The sequence below is a fragment of the Macrotis lagotis genome, chromosome 1, assembly GCF_037893015.1.
Source record: "Macrotis lagotis isolate mMagLag1 chromosome 1, bilby.v1.9.chrom.fasta, whole genome shotgun sequence".
NCBI lineage: Eukaryota > Metazoa > Chordata > Mammalia > Peramelemorphia > Peramelidae > Macrotis > Macrotis lagotis.
Genome location: NC_133658.1, coordinates 581,030,022 through 581,045,349, shown reverse-complemented (window position 1 = coordinate 581,045,349; position 15,328 = coordinate 581,030,022). Strand labels below are relative to the sequence as shown.

General features: G+C 34.7%; 1 protein-coding gene across 3 annotated transcripts in view; it reads left to right on the top strand.

The window, feature by feature from the left end:
- ZNF148 (zinc finger protein 148) overlaps positions 1-15,328 on the top strand; it is a 151,827-nt gene that overhangs the window by 73,027 nt on the left and 63,472 nt on the right. For all 3 annotated transcript variants that reach the window (XM_074214701.1, XM_074214699.1, XM_074214700.1), the window contains one exon: positions 10,378-10,503. In XM_074214701.1, the coding sequence (XP_074070802.1) occupies positions 10,378-10,503 (126 nt within the window). The remainder of the gene's footprint in view (positions 1-10,377; positions 10,504-15,328) is intronic.

Sequence of the window (15,328 nt, the reverse complement as noted above, 5' to 3'; positions counted from 1 at the left end):
ATGACCACATGCGTTCCCCTCTGCCCCAGAGCTGTGAGGAGGGTCCCTACTTGGTTATCTTAGTATGAAAACCCAAACTGAAACCTGAATCTGAGTGTGGGAAAACAGCAGAGTCTGTCCTCAGGGAGAGCAGAGAGAGTTCTTCGATCTCTCCTGACCCCCTTACTGTCTGTAGGCTGTGCTCTGGAGGTGCAGGCTGGCTTCCCTGATTCCTGCTGCAGGTACTCACCACAGCTCCTCACTCCACACTCACTCTGGTGCAGCAGAGTTCTCTCACTGCCCCTCCAAACTGTTTCCCAATGATCCCTGGGCTGTGCTGCACTGCAGTGGCTTTTTTCCAACCCCCAGTCTTAGTGAAACACACCTTTCCCATGGAACTTCTAAGTTATCTTGGACTGGGAAATTGTTTCACTCAGTCTTTCTGTGGGTTCCCCCCCCCCCCTAAATTTTGCCTAGAGTCATAATTTGATGGCTTTTGGAGTTTTTTGGGGAAGTAGTTTCCAGGAAATGCTTCCTTCATTATTGCCATCTTGACTCCTCCCCGACAACTTTCTTAAAAATTGAAGATAATAAACTTTGATCTGCATTCAAACTCCATGGTTCTTTCTGTGGATACTGATGGTATTCTTCATCACAGATCCTCCAGAATTGTCCCTGATTATTGCACTGAAGTGACAAAATCCTTCAGGTTTGCTAAAGTGTACAATGTTGTTCTGGTTCTGCCCATCTCACTCAGCATCAATTCATGCCAGTCTTTCCAAGTTTTTCTGAAATTCCATCCCTCTTGATTTCTAATAGAACATTAGTGTTTCATCACATACATATACCACAATTTGTTTAGCCATTCTTCAATTGATGGACATACTTTCAATTTCCAATTCTTTGCCAGGTAGACTGTGTCTTCTAGAATTTACTATATAGCTGTGAATCTAAAACATAAATATGAAGAGATGTGTAGCAGAATTATTATTAATCGTACTACTATTATTATTATTATTATTATTATTATTATTATTACTACTACTACTACTACTACTACTACTACTACTACTACTACTACTACTACTGTATAAATTTCCAATGAGTAAGCTTCATATAAGTATTAAGTCCACAAGAAGTTAAGGACTGGGATCTAGAGCATTGGTGGAGCCGTATCCTTGGATGGAAGAAAAATGCTTTTTGTTTTGAGGGGGCAGGAATGATGAAAGATTAGATGAGGAAACCAAGGAGTATTCAGGTTTTGATAGGAGGGTGTAGTAACAGCAAGATCTTGTCAAGGAGATGAGAAACTGAAGGAGTAAATGCCAGTTCTTATAAAAACAAGTTTAGAAGTTCAGAATTGATTTGGTTAGTGAAAGAGAACTTTGTAAGTTCTTACATGGGAATGGAGAGTGACAATATGATATTGATATTTTAGATTTGACTGACAGAATATAGAATAAATTATGGTGGAGAAAAATTGAAGTTAGGACCAATAAGGAAGTTCTGTTATGGAAATCTTCTATTAGTTGCTAAGGATAGTGTGTTATAACATAAGGAGTAATGGATCTGTAGTCATAACACATGGGTTCAAATCTTGGCATGATTTAACTTAATGGGACCTTGAGAAAGTCACTGCAGTGGGATTCAGTTTCTCTTTAATATCCCTCACAGGTCCCATCTCTTAAGATTCTTTGAGTGATTTTTAAGGGTTCTTTTTTTCATAAATCCAATAATAAGAACCTGGACTATGGTTGATAGTGGTGAAAAATAGAGGAAGGCCCTGACTTTAGAGAGGCATCAGAAAAGAAGGTGAAACTATATAACAGGGAATGAAGAAAAGTGATGCGTTAACAATAATTCCAAGGTTTCTACTTTGGAGGATTGAAGATCAGTATAACTACTAATATGAATAGGATACTTGGAAAGGGAAGCTAATTTGGGGAAGAATATGAGGGACATGTTACAGTCCTGAAACAACTAGCAACGATAAGATTATATCTCATTTATATCTCATTTGGGCAATGGGAGGAATCTAACCTTTGCTTTTAGGAGACAAATATAATCAGATGTTAGATTCTACTCTTATCTCTGACTCTTCACTTCTCAATCTAGCAAGGTCAGTCCACCTATCTTTCAAATGTGACTCACCTGCAAAATGATCCTTTTTTCAGTTGGAAAAGAGACTTCCTGCAGCAATTTTTTTTGTCTCTCCCATCAGCACCACCCCCTTTACTAATTTTCTCATTTCTTACCATTACTTTGACATAACCAGTAATTCCTGTATACTTTCTCATTCCTGACTCTTTCTAACTCCTGATTTCAACCTTTTTTTTTTTCACTAGCTGGTTTTTAGGCATTTCCCCAAGCCTGGTCTGCTTCCATGGCTTCCCACTTTTTGTTTTCAGCTTTGCCTTGTTTCTGCCAGCCTTATCTGTTACCTATACATATTTATACCTAGTTACCAGCATGATACTAAATTTATTGACTCCCACCTTAGGCTATAAACTTCTTATTTCCAAAGGTAGAATTGTGCATAGCAGATTCAAGGACTTAGAATAGTTTGACTAGTGGAGACAACTTTTCATAAATAAATTTATGGGAGATAAAGTTGGAAAGGTAGTAAAAGACCTGAAGATCAGTTTTAGGGGTTTTTGTTCTATTATGTTTAAAAACATGTACTCTGGTATAATACGTTTAGATCTCTTTTTAAATTCAGGTCAGGGAACATTCAATTAAAAGTTTTGCCTTAATTTTCTATAAGCCAAGGCAAAAATTGTTGTTCTTATTATAACTTTGTTCATTTGCTAGGGGACTTGTGTATTAGAAAGAGACTGTTTGACATGTCAAAAAGTCAGTTTAATACCGCACCAGTATGCTTAGCTCACATGATAGCACTTACTGGATTAGGTAAAATAGTTGGTAAACCTATATTTATGTACATCCCTTGCTACTTACCTTTTCTTTAAAAAAAAACACAACAAACAAACATCAAAGTATAGTCAGTTAAGCTCTCTCCTGGAGTCTTTTTTTTATTTTGAGGAAAGTATACTGTAAAGCTTAAACATACCTGAATTTTATTGTTAAGAGTAAATGTCAGAAAATAGTACACGACAATAGATCTTTTTGGAATTTAGAAAAATGAAATACTTAAGAGACTGCAATGATTAGAAAAGACTTGTAAGCTCCTGAAGGGGAAGACTGTTCCGTAGAGTCATATATTAGAGAATAAACAGTTATTTTAGTCTTCTCCTTTTTTTCAGTTGAGAAAATTATTAATTAATTAAAATTATTAATGCTGCATAACATTGCATTAGCTTTTTAGGGTGTGACATAGCCCTCCTACTTACATCGAGCTTGTAATCCAGTAAATATTCCATATCTTTTTCACATGGATTGCTTTCTAGCTAAAACATCTCTGCTTTACTTCTACAGTTGGTTTTGTGAACCCAAGCATTAGGCCTTTACATTTATTTCTATTAAATTACATTTGATTAACTGACTCACTAACTCATAGTTCACTCATCACTTCCAGACATTGTTTTAAACATTGAACAGACCAATACTAAAGACAGATCTCTAGAGAGTTCTATTAGAAACTTCCCTCCAGGTTCACATTATTAATTGGTATTCTGAAAAGTTAGTCATTACAGAACATCTAATGATTCAGTTTGCATCTCCTTGTGTTAAGTCTCAGGAAACTTAAGTAATCAAGTGCCCTGCTGAAATCCTGTAATTTAAGTGATGGTTTGGGCTTTCCCTTGATATTGCGGTCTAAAAATTCTATCTAAAAAAGGAATTTAACCTTCTAAATTCTTAATGAATGTTGAGTTCCAATAATCACTTCTTCCCTTTGAAATGAAAATAGGTGTGATTTTGATTATTATATAGTTTGAAATATCTACCTTTCCCCTTTTAGAGCACCAGGACCAGCAGAGATCACTAGGTGCAGTTCAGCATTTACATTGCATTTTTTTTTCAATTTAGCTGGATATAATTAATCCATCTAAATAGAATTCATTGGGGTCATCTAGGTGCTCTCAGGACCTTCCTGTATTTTGGATTTTAGTTTCTTATTAACTGTTTGTGTCTATCTCAGCCTGAAGACTGTTCATTGTAGAAGTAGAATATGAGGGGCAAGACTGTATAAGTAGAAGTAAAATATATGTTGAGTAGCTTTGCTCTTTTTCTCTCATTTATTTTCCTGTTCATCCCATTGTGCAGGGTTGAATGAATGAAATTGACCCTGGAAATTGTGATATATAGATGGAGATGAGAGGAAAGTAATTCAGAGGCTGTGGAATGAGCATAGAATATTAGGAATGGGGCCAGTGAATAGACTAATGCAGTTGATTGTAGTTTACCAGTCAGAGAATAATGTGAAATGATACTGGAAAGACTGGGTGAGGCTAGAGTTATTATCAGGTTTTGAGTGCCAAGAAAAGAGTCTTTAGACTTGATTTTCAGTTTCCTCACATGTAAAATTAAGAGGTAATCTGTCTCTAGCTCTAAATTTCTGTATTTCTGTGACTATCCTAGTGGAGGTTTCTAAGTAGGACAATATTATGATAAAAGTAATATTTTAATAAGATTAATTGGGCACTAGTGTTCAGATTTTGGAGGCAGTGAGTGGCCTAAAGAAAGGAAACGGTTTTAGATGCTAAAAGGAAGAGAGACCCAGCTAATATAGTATAGTTAGGTGGGTGCAGATTTACCTTACTGGCCAGACTAATATGATGACAATATGATGAGAAAGATGTCTAATGGAGTGCTCTAGGAATCTGTCTTTGGCATTGCTCTGTTTAACAATTTAAAAATAACTTGTTAGCATTCCCCAAACTCTTCTTTTTTCCTGACTTTACTATTACTATTGAAGGAAACAGCATCTCTTTAGTCACTCAGTCTTACAATCTAGGTGTCATTCTTGACCTTTTTACTTTCTCACACCCTTCTTCCCTTCTCTTACCTCCCCCCACCATAGTCAATCAGTTATGATAGCTTGGTTTTTTTTTTTTATCTTTGCAGCATCTCTTAAATATGTTCCTTTTTTTCCCTCTTGCCCTGACTTTCTTCAAGTACCAGCTAAAATCTCACCTTCAGGAAGCTTTTCCCAATTCCCCTTAATTCTGGTACCTCCTTTCTATTCCAGTTTATTCTGTATATGGCTTGTTTTTATATAGTTGCTTTCATGTTGTCTTCTCCCATTGGACCATGAGTACTTTGAAAGAAGGAATTGGTTATATTTTTAGTTTATTATTTAGTTTTATTTTTTTTACCATTCTTTTTATCTCCAGAGCTCAGCATAGTTCCTGGCTCATAGTAAGAACTTAATGCTTCTTGACTGAATTCTTGGGTGATAGAAGACTTGAAGTGGGAAGGAATGAGTTAATAGCAATGACTGCCCGAAGTGAACCTACTAGCAAGTAATAACTTAATAGAAATAAATGTAAATTCATGTACTTGAGTTTGGAAGACCAGCTGTATAAGTATAGGGAATGCAGAGAGAAAGATAGATTGAATAGATATTTCAAGGAGTTGAAAGGACTTGATTACGGTGTATAGGGAATGAAGATTGTCATAGAATGAACATATTTAAAATTATATTCATGTTATCTATCTTTGTGACTTTAATTTATCTTATTGATGAGTGATTTGGAAAAGGAATTTTCTAAAGCCTTTTCCATCCCTAAATTTCATGAATTTATTATGGTATTTTAAATATGAGAAAGATGAAGTTATGGATATGAATATGACTTATGAAAGGTCATATATAGCAAGAAGGAATCGAGTCTAGGTTTGTTGACTTGCAGTCTAGTCTTCTTTATACTGTGCTATACCAATTTTTCAATATTTGCATACCCCATAATTAATTAATACTATTCTAGTCTCTGAATATAAATTTTTACTAAGAATAGTGCTTGAGGTTGTACTCTACTTTAGATAGAGAAGAGAACTCATAAGTGCAAATAAGAAGGTATCATTTATATGTGAGAATACTGTTGGGACATTCAGAAATATTCTTTTGTACATAAATATGCCTTTATCATTTTTTTATCAGCTGTGCAGTTGTTGACATAATAGTTGGAGATACCGTTCATACTTTCATGTTTTTTGCTTTCATTGTATTAAAAAGTGTGCAGTAAAAATTATCATAATGACTTCCCCCCATATTCATAGGCATATCTGAAAGAAAGTTACTTTCAGAAGCACACACAAAACTATTCTTTAGTTTATGATTTATAGTTCCTGTTTCTGCTTCTTAGACTCATATTATTCTTCATGGTTTAGCTCAAATGTAGTAATGTACTCATTACTACATACTAAATTTTGGTTAGTTGGACCTGACTGCTCATTACAAGTGGCTGATAGTAATATCTGAAGTTTAAGCTTCATAGTCTCTGGTGTGAAGCATAAACATACAAATACTGTTTGAATAACTTGCTGACATTCATCTTCTTTACATACTAGAGAAATTGAGTTGCAGCAGAGATCATTATATCACTAGAACAATATTAATGCTGCCAAATTTGACTCTTTCTTTGGCTATGTGTGGGGATGGGGTAGGGGACAGATGAATAATGCCATAGAATCAGCTAAAGAGACTGATAGAGAAATTGGAGCCACTTAGGCATGTATTCTATCCTAGTTCCTAACACAAGCACATTTGTAAAGCATTTAAGGTTTTCATTCCCTATTTACATAAGAGTTGTTTACTTTTGAATACAAATAAATAATTCACCAAGGGGTGGAAGGTGGATTGCAGAGCCTGAAATAACTGTCTGGATCTTAGGTCTTTGGTAATGCCTGCTCAAATTTGGCCAAAGGGGACCCAGGGTACTGTTACACTTGCATATGTATCCTTGCTATATCCTTTGTTTAGATTGCAGTAAATCATGGTTGAATAAATTCACTGAACTTCAGTTTTTTCTCTCTCCCTTGAATTCATAAATGAAATGGTAACACATAAGTGTATTATGAAAATGTTATTGATGAAGCTTTATAAGAAGTCTATGAAATGAATTGGCTATGTACATTTACATAGAATCTGCATTATCATTTTGCATACTTTGTTTTAGGAATGGAGTTTACTCTCAGTTTTGCCTTTGTCTAAAAATGTCTCAGATTTGATTTGGATTTTTAGATCCTTCTCAATTTAGGATGTTATGGAGATTGTATGTTTTTAAAATTTTAGTATTTATTTATATTTTAATATTTCATGACTATTTCCCGGTAATTAACTAGATTTTGTACAATATACTCTCCTGTCTCCATCTTGACTATTCTTTTCTGGATCTGTTCCACTTTCCTAAAGTGTTTTGTCCAAAACTGAATATAGTAAGTTAAATTTGGCTTGACCAGGGCAATTAGTCCTAGTAGTTCCAGCTTTTTTTTATCATCATCTTATTTCCAAATTAATTTATCAAAGCAAAACAGGACATCTTTTTGTTCTCTTTAGCATTCATCCCAACCTCAACTTAATCTGAGCTTTATTGTTCTTGACACTCTTGAATTTATCATCAGTTACTTGTCCTGGCACCTAACATTTGTACATATTGTTTTAAAAGTTTGTTGATTTTATAATTTATGATCATTAGCTCACAGAAATTCCTAGATTAGTCTCAAGGGCTTCTGGTGATGTTCAAGGCCGTTTGACTTGAAAGAGTTTTTTCAATTTAGTTACTTTATGTATTTATGAGCTGGGTACCCCTAAATATTCTGACCAGGAGATCATTCTGCTTTTACACTTTTTTCATCAGGTTTAGTTCTATAAGTATGTTTATTTTTTTCCTCCTGTTTATCCTTGATTGGATCTATTTTCAGTGACTAACTGATTCTTTCTCTTTCCATTGTCTCTATACCTTACGTCATCACTTCTCTCTCACCCAACCCCACCCAATTCTTTAGTAGTATGCTATAAACTATGTACTGCAAGGAAGAGAATCTCCTTTGACTCAGTAGTCATTTAATCTCTTAAAAGGAGCATATATTCAAGGAGAGATACCATGTTGATTCATTTTAAGATAGCTATTTGTTGCTGCACAAAATATGGACAGTTTAACTACAAGAGATTCTCTTAGAACTGTTGAAAAGAGAGGGAGGGGTGGTTCCTCAGAACCTCTTAATTTAATCCAGAGAAATGCACGACTTGCAAAAATGTTACATTCTATCCCGAATATCACCAGTAGGTGACAAAATGTTCCATTATGTTATCCTGAAAAACGACTTCAGGGGACTGTTAAATGCTGTGCTATTAGCAAAACAAATCTTTGGTCACCATATATTTAAAGGCATATAATGCCCATAGAGACCTATTGCCATGAACATTTAGCAAGAGAAGCAGTGATAAATAAAGCTAATGTGGGGTCATCAAAATAGATTGGGGCCAACTCAGCTCATTTCCCTTTAGATCAGTGAGCAATAACTGTACATTTGTAAATATAAACATAAATATTTATAATTATAAAGACATTTTGGTTCTCACATAGAGGCAAAAAACTTCATGAACACAACAATCAAAACAAATATAAGCAACAATAATAATCACACACACACACACACACACACACACACACACATATCTTTGATCTCACCACAATTTAGAGACCACTAGGAAAGCTTCTCTCCTTGCCGGAAAAACAAGCTATAGAATCTGTAACAATTTGAGATAGATTCAGAATTTCATTCCTGTTTATTTGGAGTCCCCTAATAGTGAAGTCAATAAGGCATTATATTAAGAGCTTAAAATGTGCCCTGTACTATGCTAAACTCTGGAAAAGAAAGAAAGATAATCCCTCCTCCCATTAAGAACCAGCATTCATTCTAATGGGGAATGCATCATGGAAAAGGGAGCTGAAAAGCAGATTGGTTTGGGGGAGGAGAAAGCACCGTGTTGGTGGCACGGTGGAGAAAAAAGTACAGAATTAGGGTTGCTTTGTGAAGAAAGAAGCAGTGAACATAACTGGCCTGGGCCTTTTCCTTAAAATGGAGCTTCTATGTAGAACCAACCAATTAGAGGAAGGGACTGAAGAGGCAGAGTGTACATTCAGGGTGAAGAGGCCATTGTGGCATGTAGAGAAAAGTCCATAGAGTTAAGAGCAAAGAGAAATGAATGAGTAAAAAACAGGATACCTTAGACCCAAGGTAGGTGTTAAGTTCAGATTCCTTAACCATGAATATCTTTAATGTTTTAATCAGAGAGGAGTACTACATTAGTTTCTTTCACTTAGCCAAGCCCCAATAATTCTTGTTCTCAAACACAAAAATTTCTGAGTTTCCAGTTTTGGTAAGTTATTTTCCTATTGCCAGAATCCTGAAAAACAAAACTTTTCTTAGCATTCACCATATTTCTTCCTGTAGGTAGTGTCAAATTTCCACACCATCTAAGATTTAATAATTTCCTTCTTCTTCCTCTCCAGGGAACATCACTTTTATAAACTGTCTCTGAAGAGGTCTTTATATTAGTACTGAAAGGGACCAAAGGTCATAGCTTTTAGTGACTTTTGCTATTCTGTGGTCAACCTGTTTTTAAATGCTCTTTTTCCATATGGCTAGCAGATTATATTTGTTTCTGGGAAGAAGAGTTTATTGTATCCTTATAATGCTTGTTCTTGACTTAACTTTGCTCCCCCACCCCCACCCCCATGCTCCAGCTACAGTATCATTTATTGCAACAACTGAAAATAATTGTTTCATTTTTTAGGAGAATTCTATTATCACTGGTAACTTTCCCTTTCTTTTCTTTTATCATTGAACCTAGTTTAGTTTTCCTCTGGCAGGTCTTCAAGTGAGACCAGAAAAATGAGGGAAATCTGTTGAAAGTTGTCTTAATATAGAAAGGGAAAATTTTCGCCAATAGGTCATATAGTTAAGAGGGAAGAATTAAGACTCTTTTAAAGTTTTCTATATCTTCTAAGCTGGATAAGCTGACTTCCAGTTGACTCTAATGGATGCTAGGAAAGTTATCTCATTAGAGGAGCAAGTATATTGTTAAATAACTGGGAATTTCAAAATTATTTTTTCTGAGGAAGAAGGGTACCATAGATCTATTTCTCCAGATTTCAGTAATTATTAGACTACTTCTAGCTTTTACTCACTAACTTATCATTTTGATTCTTTTTTCTTAGTATTCCTTTCTCCCTATTCATGGGGCATCTAGATTCCACCTTGCCTTTTTCTCTCAATTGCTCCAGCAAGATAAGTACTCTTGATCCTTGTTTCCTTGATGTCCTTCAGTCCTTTAATACTTAACTAGCTAATTAGCATATACAAATGGGAACATTTGCAGAACAGTCACTAGTTATCATATCTCCCTCAAAAAATAAACATGCAAGGAGTTGACTTTTGTCACATTGAATGTTTAATTCTTTTCTAAAAATGGCTTTTTTCCTCCTAAAACAGATAAGTGTAAAACAGGAAATTACTTTTACTGATGTAGCTGAACAACAAAAGCGAGACAAAAAGCAGATTCGAGAGCCTGTAGACTTACAGAAAAAGAAGAAACGGAAACAGCGTTCTCCTGCTAAGGTAAGAAACAGCTTAAGGCAAAGGTCTTCAAAGTTTTGCCATGTAATTATTTTGCAAGGGATTTTCTGAGAGCGAAACAAAGACAGAGACAGACAGAGAGAGAGAGAGAGAGAGAGAGAGAGAGAGAGAGAGAGAGAGAGAGAGAGAGAGAGAGAGAGAATGGAAGCACCTTGTGGATATAGGTGGGACATCTGAGATTTTTTTTGACTGGATTTAATCAGAAGGAAGAGAAGTTATTGATCAAGTCTGGGTACCATTCCTCTTGTCATCCACATTGATTATTTATCCAGAAAGATGAAATTTTTTCTTTTCTCTTCCAGTTTTCCCTTCTATTTCTTCTCCCAACACCTTCTTCGGCACTTAGTGATCCAAATGCCACAGCCTGCCTTCTCATTATATATATAACTGAAGAAAAGTATAAAGTTGTCAAGCTATAGTCTTCTTCATTGTCTTTCATCTCTTTCTTCCTTGTCAGTTTCCATAATTCTCTTTCCATCTCCTGTTTGATATCTTTATATATTTTCCCTTCCTTCTTCTTTTCCTTTTATATGTCCTTTTCTGAACTGTTCTCCCTTTTGCATCTCCATTTCCTTGAACTTCTATAGATTGGCTAATGACAGCCAATACCAGTTCTTTGGTTAGTTATTTGTTTCTCCTATGTTGAATATTTTCAGTTTTTATAAGAAAGAAGATTATAATATTTCCAGTAACCAGTAACTCATAGTAAATTCTTTGTCCTTGTTAATCAGCCACATATGATAAATTCCACAATGACTTTTATTGGAATTTTATTTTCATATTTTTAGCAAATGATATTCCTATGAATGTCCTGGAAATTTGCTAGAAATTCCTTGCCCCCCCCCCCCCCCCAAATAAATTTGATCCATCTTTCAGTACTCTGCCTTTCTCACCATTCTCTTTTTGGAGGATTAACTTGCATTTGTAAATCATCAGATTTTTGAATTTGTGATTTGTGATCCATTGTTATTTGTGATTCAGTCATCAAATTACTTCTCTGTAGAAGAAAATTGTGCTTTGAAAACTAAAAAAGAAATAATAGCGAACTTTTATATAGTGTTTATTCTAAGTCAGACACTGTGCTAGATACTTAAAAATTATTTTCTCATTTGATCTTTCCAACAGTCCTGGGAGGTAGATGCTATTGTCATTTCCATTTTACATATGAGAAAACTGAGGGAAAGAGGCTAAATGACTTGCCCAAGGTCACACAGCTAATGCTCGTCTTAAAGCCAAATTTTAATTCAAATCTACTTATAAATCCAGGCCCAGTGGTTTATCCACTGTGCCACCTAGCCATATATTATGTACTTAATACATTTATTTATGAAATGGTTAAGATTCTGAAAGAACTATAGCCCTATGTTCACTGTTGAGTTAGGAGGAATTATAGTTCTGAATATAATATGAAGAGTAAAATTTTATATCCAGATTTTAAAAGATCATTAATTTCAACAAGTCTCAAATTTCTCTTGAGTATTTTATTGAAAAGATCTTTCTCTGTATTTACATTTTTGTCAGTACTGTCTTTTCATAAATTCTATACAGCAACTCCATATTCTATTCATTCATCCTTTTGTGCATTCAAAAATATTTATTAATCAAGTAATTTTTGAGTACCCATTATGTGTCAGGATTTGAATTTGGTTCATTTTTCATGCTTGTATCCTTGTTACTTACCTTTTCTTGCCTTCAAATGGGAGAGAGAGCTAGTACACAAAATGATTAGGTACCCACCATGTAGCAAAATCAGAAATGAAATAGATTTTTTCTTAAGGCACCTGAATTTTCCAGGGATAAACAACATTTGCTGTTAAATCAACTGTTCTTAACTTTTTTTTTTGCTTTGTGAGGATATGGACGCCTTCTTAGAGTAATGGTTTTAAATGTTTAAAATAACTAAACCAAGTATATTGAAATGCACTTAACAAAATAATTTTTAAAAAGACCCCTGATTAATATTCACTGTAAGTAAATGTGAAATATATCCAAAGTAAATACAGATTAATTTCAGGGGGTGTGCACAAGCTTTTGACTACCTAGGTAGAGCTGTGGACAGAGTACCAGGCTTGGAGTTAACAAATATTTGTACAAATACTGAAATACTTAGTAGTTGTGTGACCCTGGACAAATCACTTAATCTTTCTTGACCTCAGTTTACTCATCTGTAAAATGAGTGACTTAACCTTGGTACTCTTTTCAGGATCTAAATCTAGTTCTATAAACTAGGAGGATCATGAAAAGCCTTAGGAGGAGATGGTAGCTCTTGAACTGAACTCTGAAGGAATCTTTAGAATTGAGGTAAGGATGAGAGGTAGTGAACTCAAGGCATTTGCTAGGGGGTGAGGTGGGGAAAACAGATTAAGCAAAGGTATGAAGGTAGGATGTTGTGGATAAAGATCAGCACATTGTTTAGTTTGACAAGAATGTGTAGGTCCTAAAGAGGTGTAATATCATACTGATGTTGGAAAGATATATTGGATTCAGATTTGGAATGCCAAAGAGTGAAGCCTGTCTGTTACTCGAGAGCAGTTTCAGTTTTAAGCAGGAAATCAGTGCTTCAGGCATATCAGTTTGGCTGTTTGTATGGGAGATGGATTGGATGGGGGAGAGTCAGGGAGACCAATGGTTATAATTGGTGGATATTCCAAAGGTCCACATAAAAGATGATGAGACCTTGAACTGGGGTTGTGCTCATAGGAATAGTCAGAAGAAAATGGATAGGAGATAGGATTGTCAAGATAGATTTATAGGAGTGGAAGAGAATGAAGAATCCGGAATGACTCTGAGGTTGTTAGACCTATAGCATTACTAGACTGGAAGATATTGATGGTACCCTTCTTAGAAATGGGAAAATTAACAAGAAGAGGTAGCTTTAAGGGGGAAAGGTGATCTGTTTTGGATATATGTTTCATATGCCTAAAAGATATCTATTTGAAAGTGGCCATTAGGTGGGTGATGATGCAAGACTAGGACCCTAGGGCATCATCTATATAGAGTTGATAATTGAACCCAGGGGAGCTAATACAATCACTAAGTGAGAGAGTGTAAATAAAGAAAAGAGGATAACCCCTTTTGGAAAAATTATATTGAAATCTTTGCCAGGTTTTATACAACTAAGATATTTATAAAAATAGAGATTTTAAAGATAATTTTTTAATAATTTTAAACTCTCAGATTGGTTTATTTCATTAATTTTAAGATAATACTTTTTGACTCTCTCTATATATACATAAATCACACTTATTTTGAATATTTCTTGAAGCATTATTTCTTAAGTTTTTGAAGAAAAATATTTGTATAGCTTTTATGTAGTTGCTAGATAAAAAATTAAGTCTATACTAGATATGAAATTATGAGGAATTTTTAACATCATTATTAAAATTACTTAATAATTTCATTGTATTTGATAGAAAAGAAGGTCAGAATCAGGCTTGGTTCACTGGTGAGATAACAAAACTATGTAACTTATTTTGCTTCTATTTTTTCTGCCAGGGAAAATAATCTTTGGATTGGAAAGGGCAGAACAAAAATAACATAGATTATAATTATTCATATAGGTAATCAGATAAGAGAACATCTAGCTATCCTTTATGAATTCAGATGGCTAGACCTGCATTTCCACAGACTGAAAGAATTTTGGAAAATGTGATTTTGAACTACTTTCAGTGATTTTTGAAAAATCATGGGAGTATGATAGAGTCGTTAGAGAACCAGAGGCAAGCAAATGTCTTGATTTTCCAAAAGCTTGAAGAGACTGAAATTTATTAACAAAAAGCCAGTGAGCTTGACTTTTATTCTTGGTCTTTGAGTACCACTGGTATAGATGGTTTTTCTGGTTCTATTTATCTAGAATATATTCTTGGTTTTTTAAAATTTTATTTTATTTAAGGTAATGGGGTTTAAGTGACTTGCTCAAGGTCACACAGCTAGGCAATTATTTAATGTCTGATATGGATTTGAATCCAGGTCCTCCTGACTTGACTCCAGGGCCAGTGTTCTATCAGTGTACCACCTAACTGCCCCCTATTTAGAATATATTCTTATGGGAATGACCAATAAAACTCTAGAAAAGAAAGTAATTATCACAAAGAGCTTAGTATGGCTTTGTCAAGAACTGTCATGTTAGACTAATTTCATCCTTTTTGTTGATAGGGTAAATTGTTGAATCAAGGGAATGCTAAGAAATTTACTACAATTTTTAAAATTTTTTAAATTTATTTAAGGCAGTGGGATTAAGTGACATGCCCAAGGTCACACAGCTAAGCAATTATTAAGTGTCTGAGATTAGATTTGAACTCAGGTCCTCCAGACTTCAGGGCGGGTGCTCTATCCATTGTGCCACCTAACTGCCCCAAATTTACTATAATTTTAACAAATCATTTAACATAGTTTTTCATATGATTCTTCTACATAAGATGGAGAGATGTGACATAGATAATAAAAAAAGATGTGCATTGAGTTTTTTTGAAAGTTAACTTCCTTCTTACCTTGGTGCCACCCCCCCCCCCCCCTTGGAGGGATCTAGAAGTTATTTTGTAGAGTTTCTCCAAGGAGCTGTATTTGACCTGGTGATGTTTACCATTTCTATCAGTGGCTTGGATAAAGGCATAAATGGCATACTTACTAAAATTACATATCTCACAGAACCAAGAGGTGTGACTAACATTTTTGAGAAGGGTTTTGATTCAGAAAGACTTAAGATAGAATGTAAGTTCAAATTGAATAACATAAAATGTTAGAAAATATAAAGTCTTATACTTGGGTTATAAAACAAAAAGCAAAAACCTTCGCCAAACATAAGAGA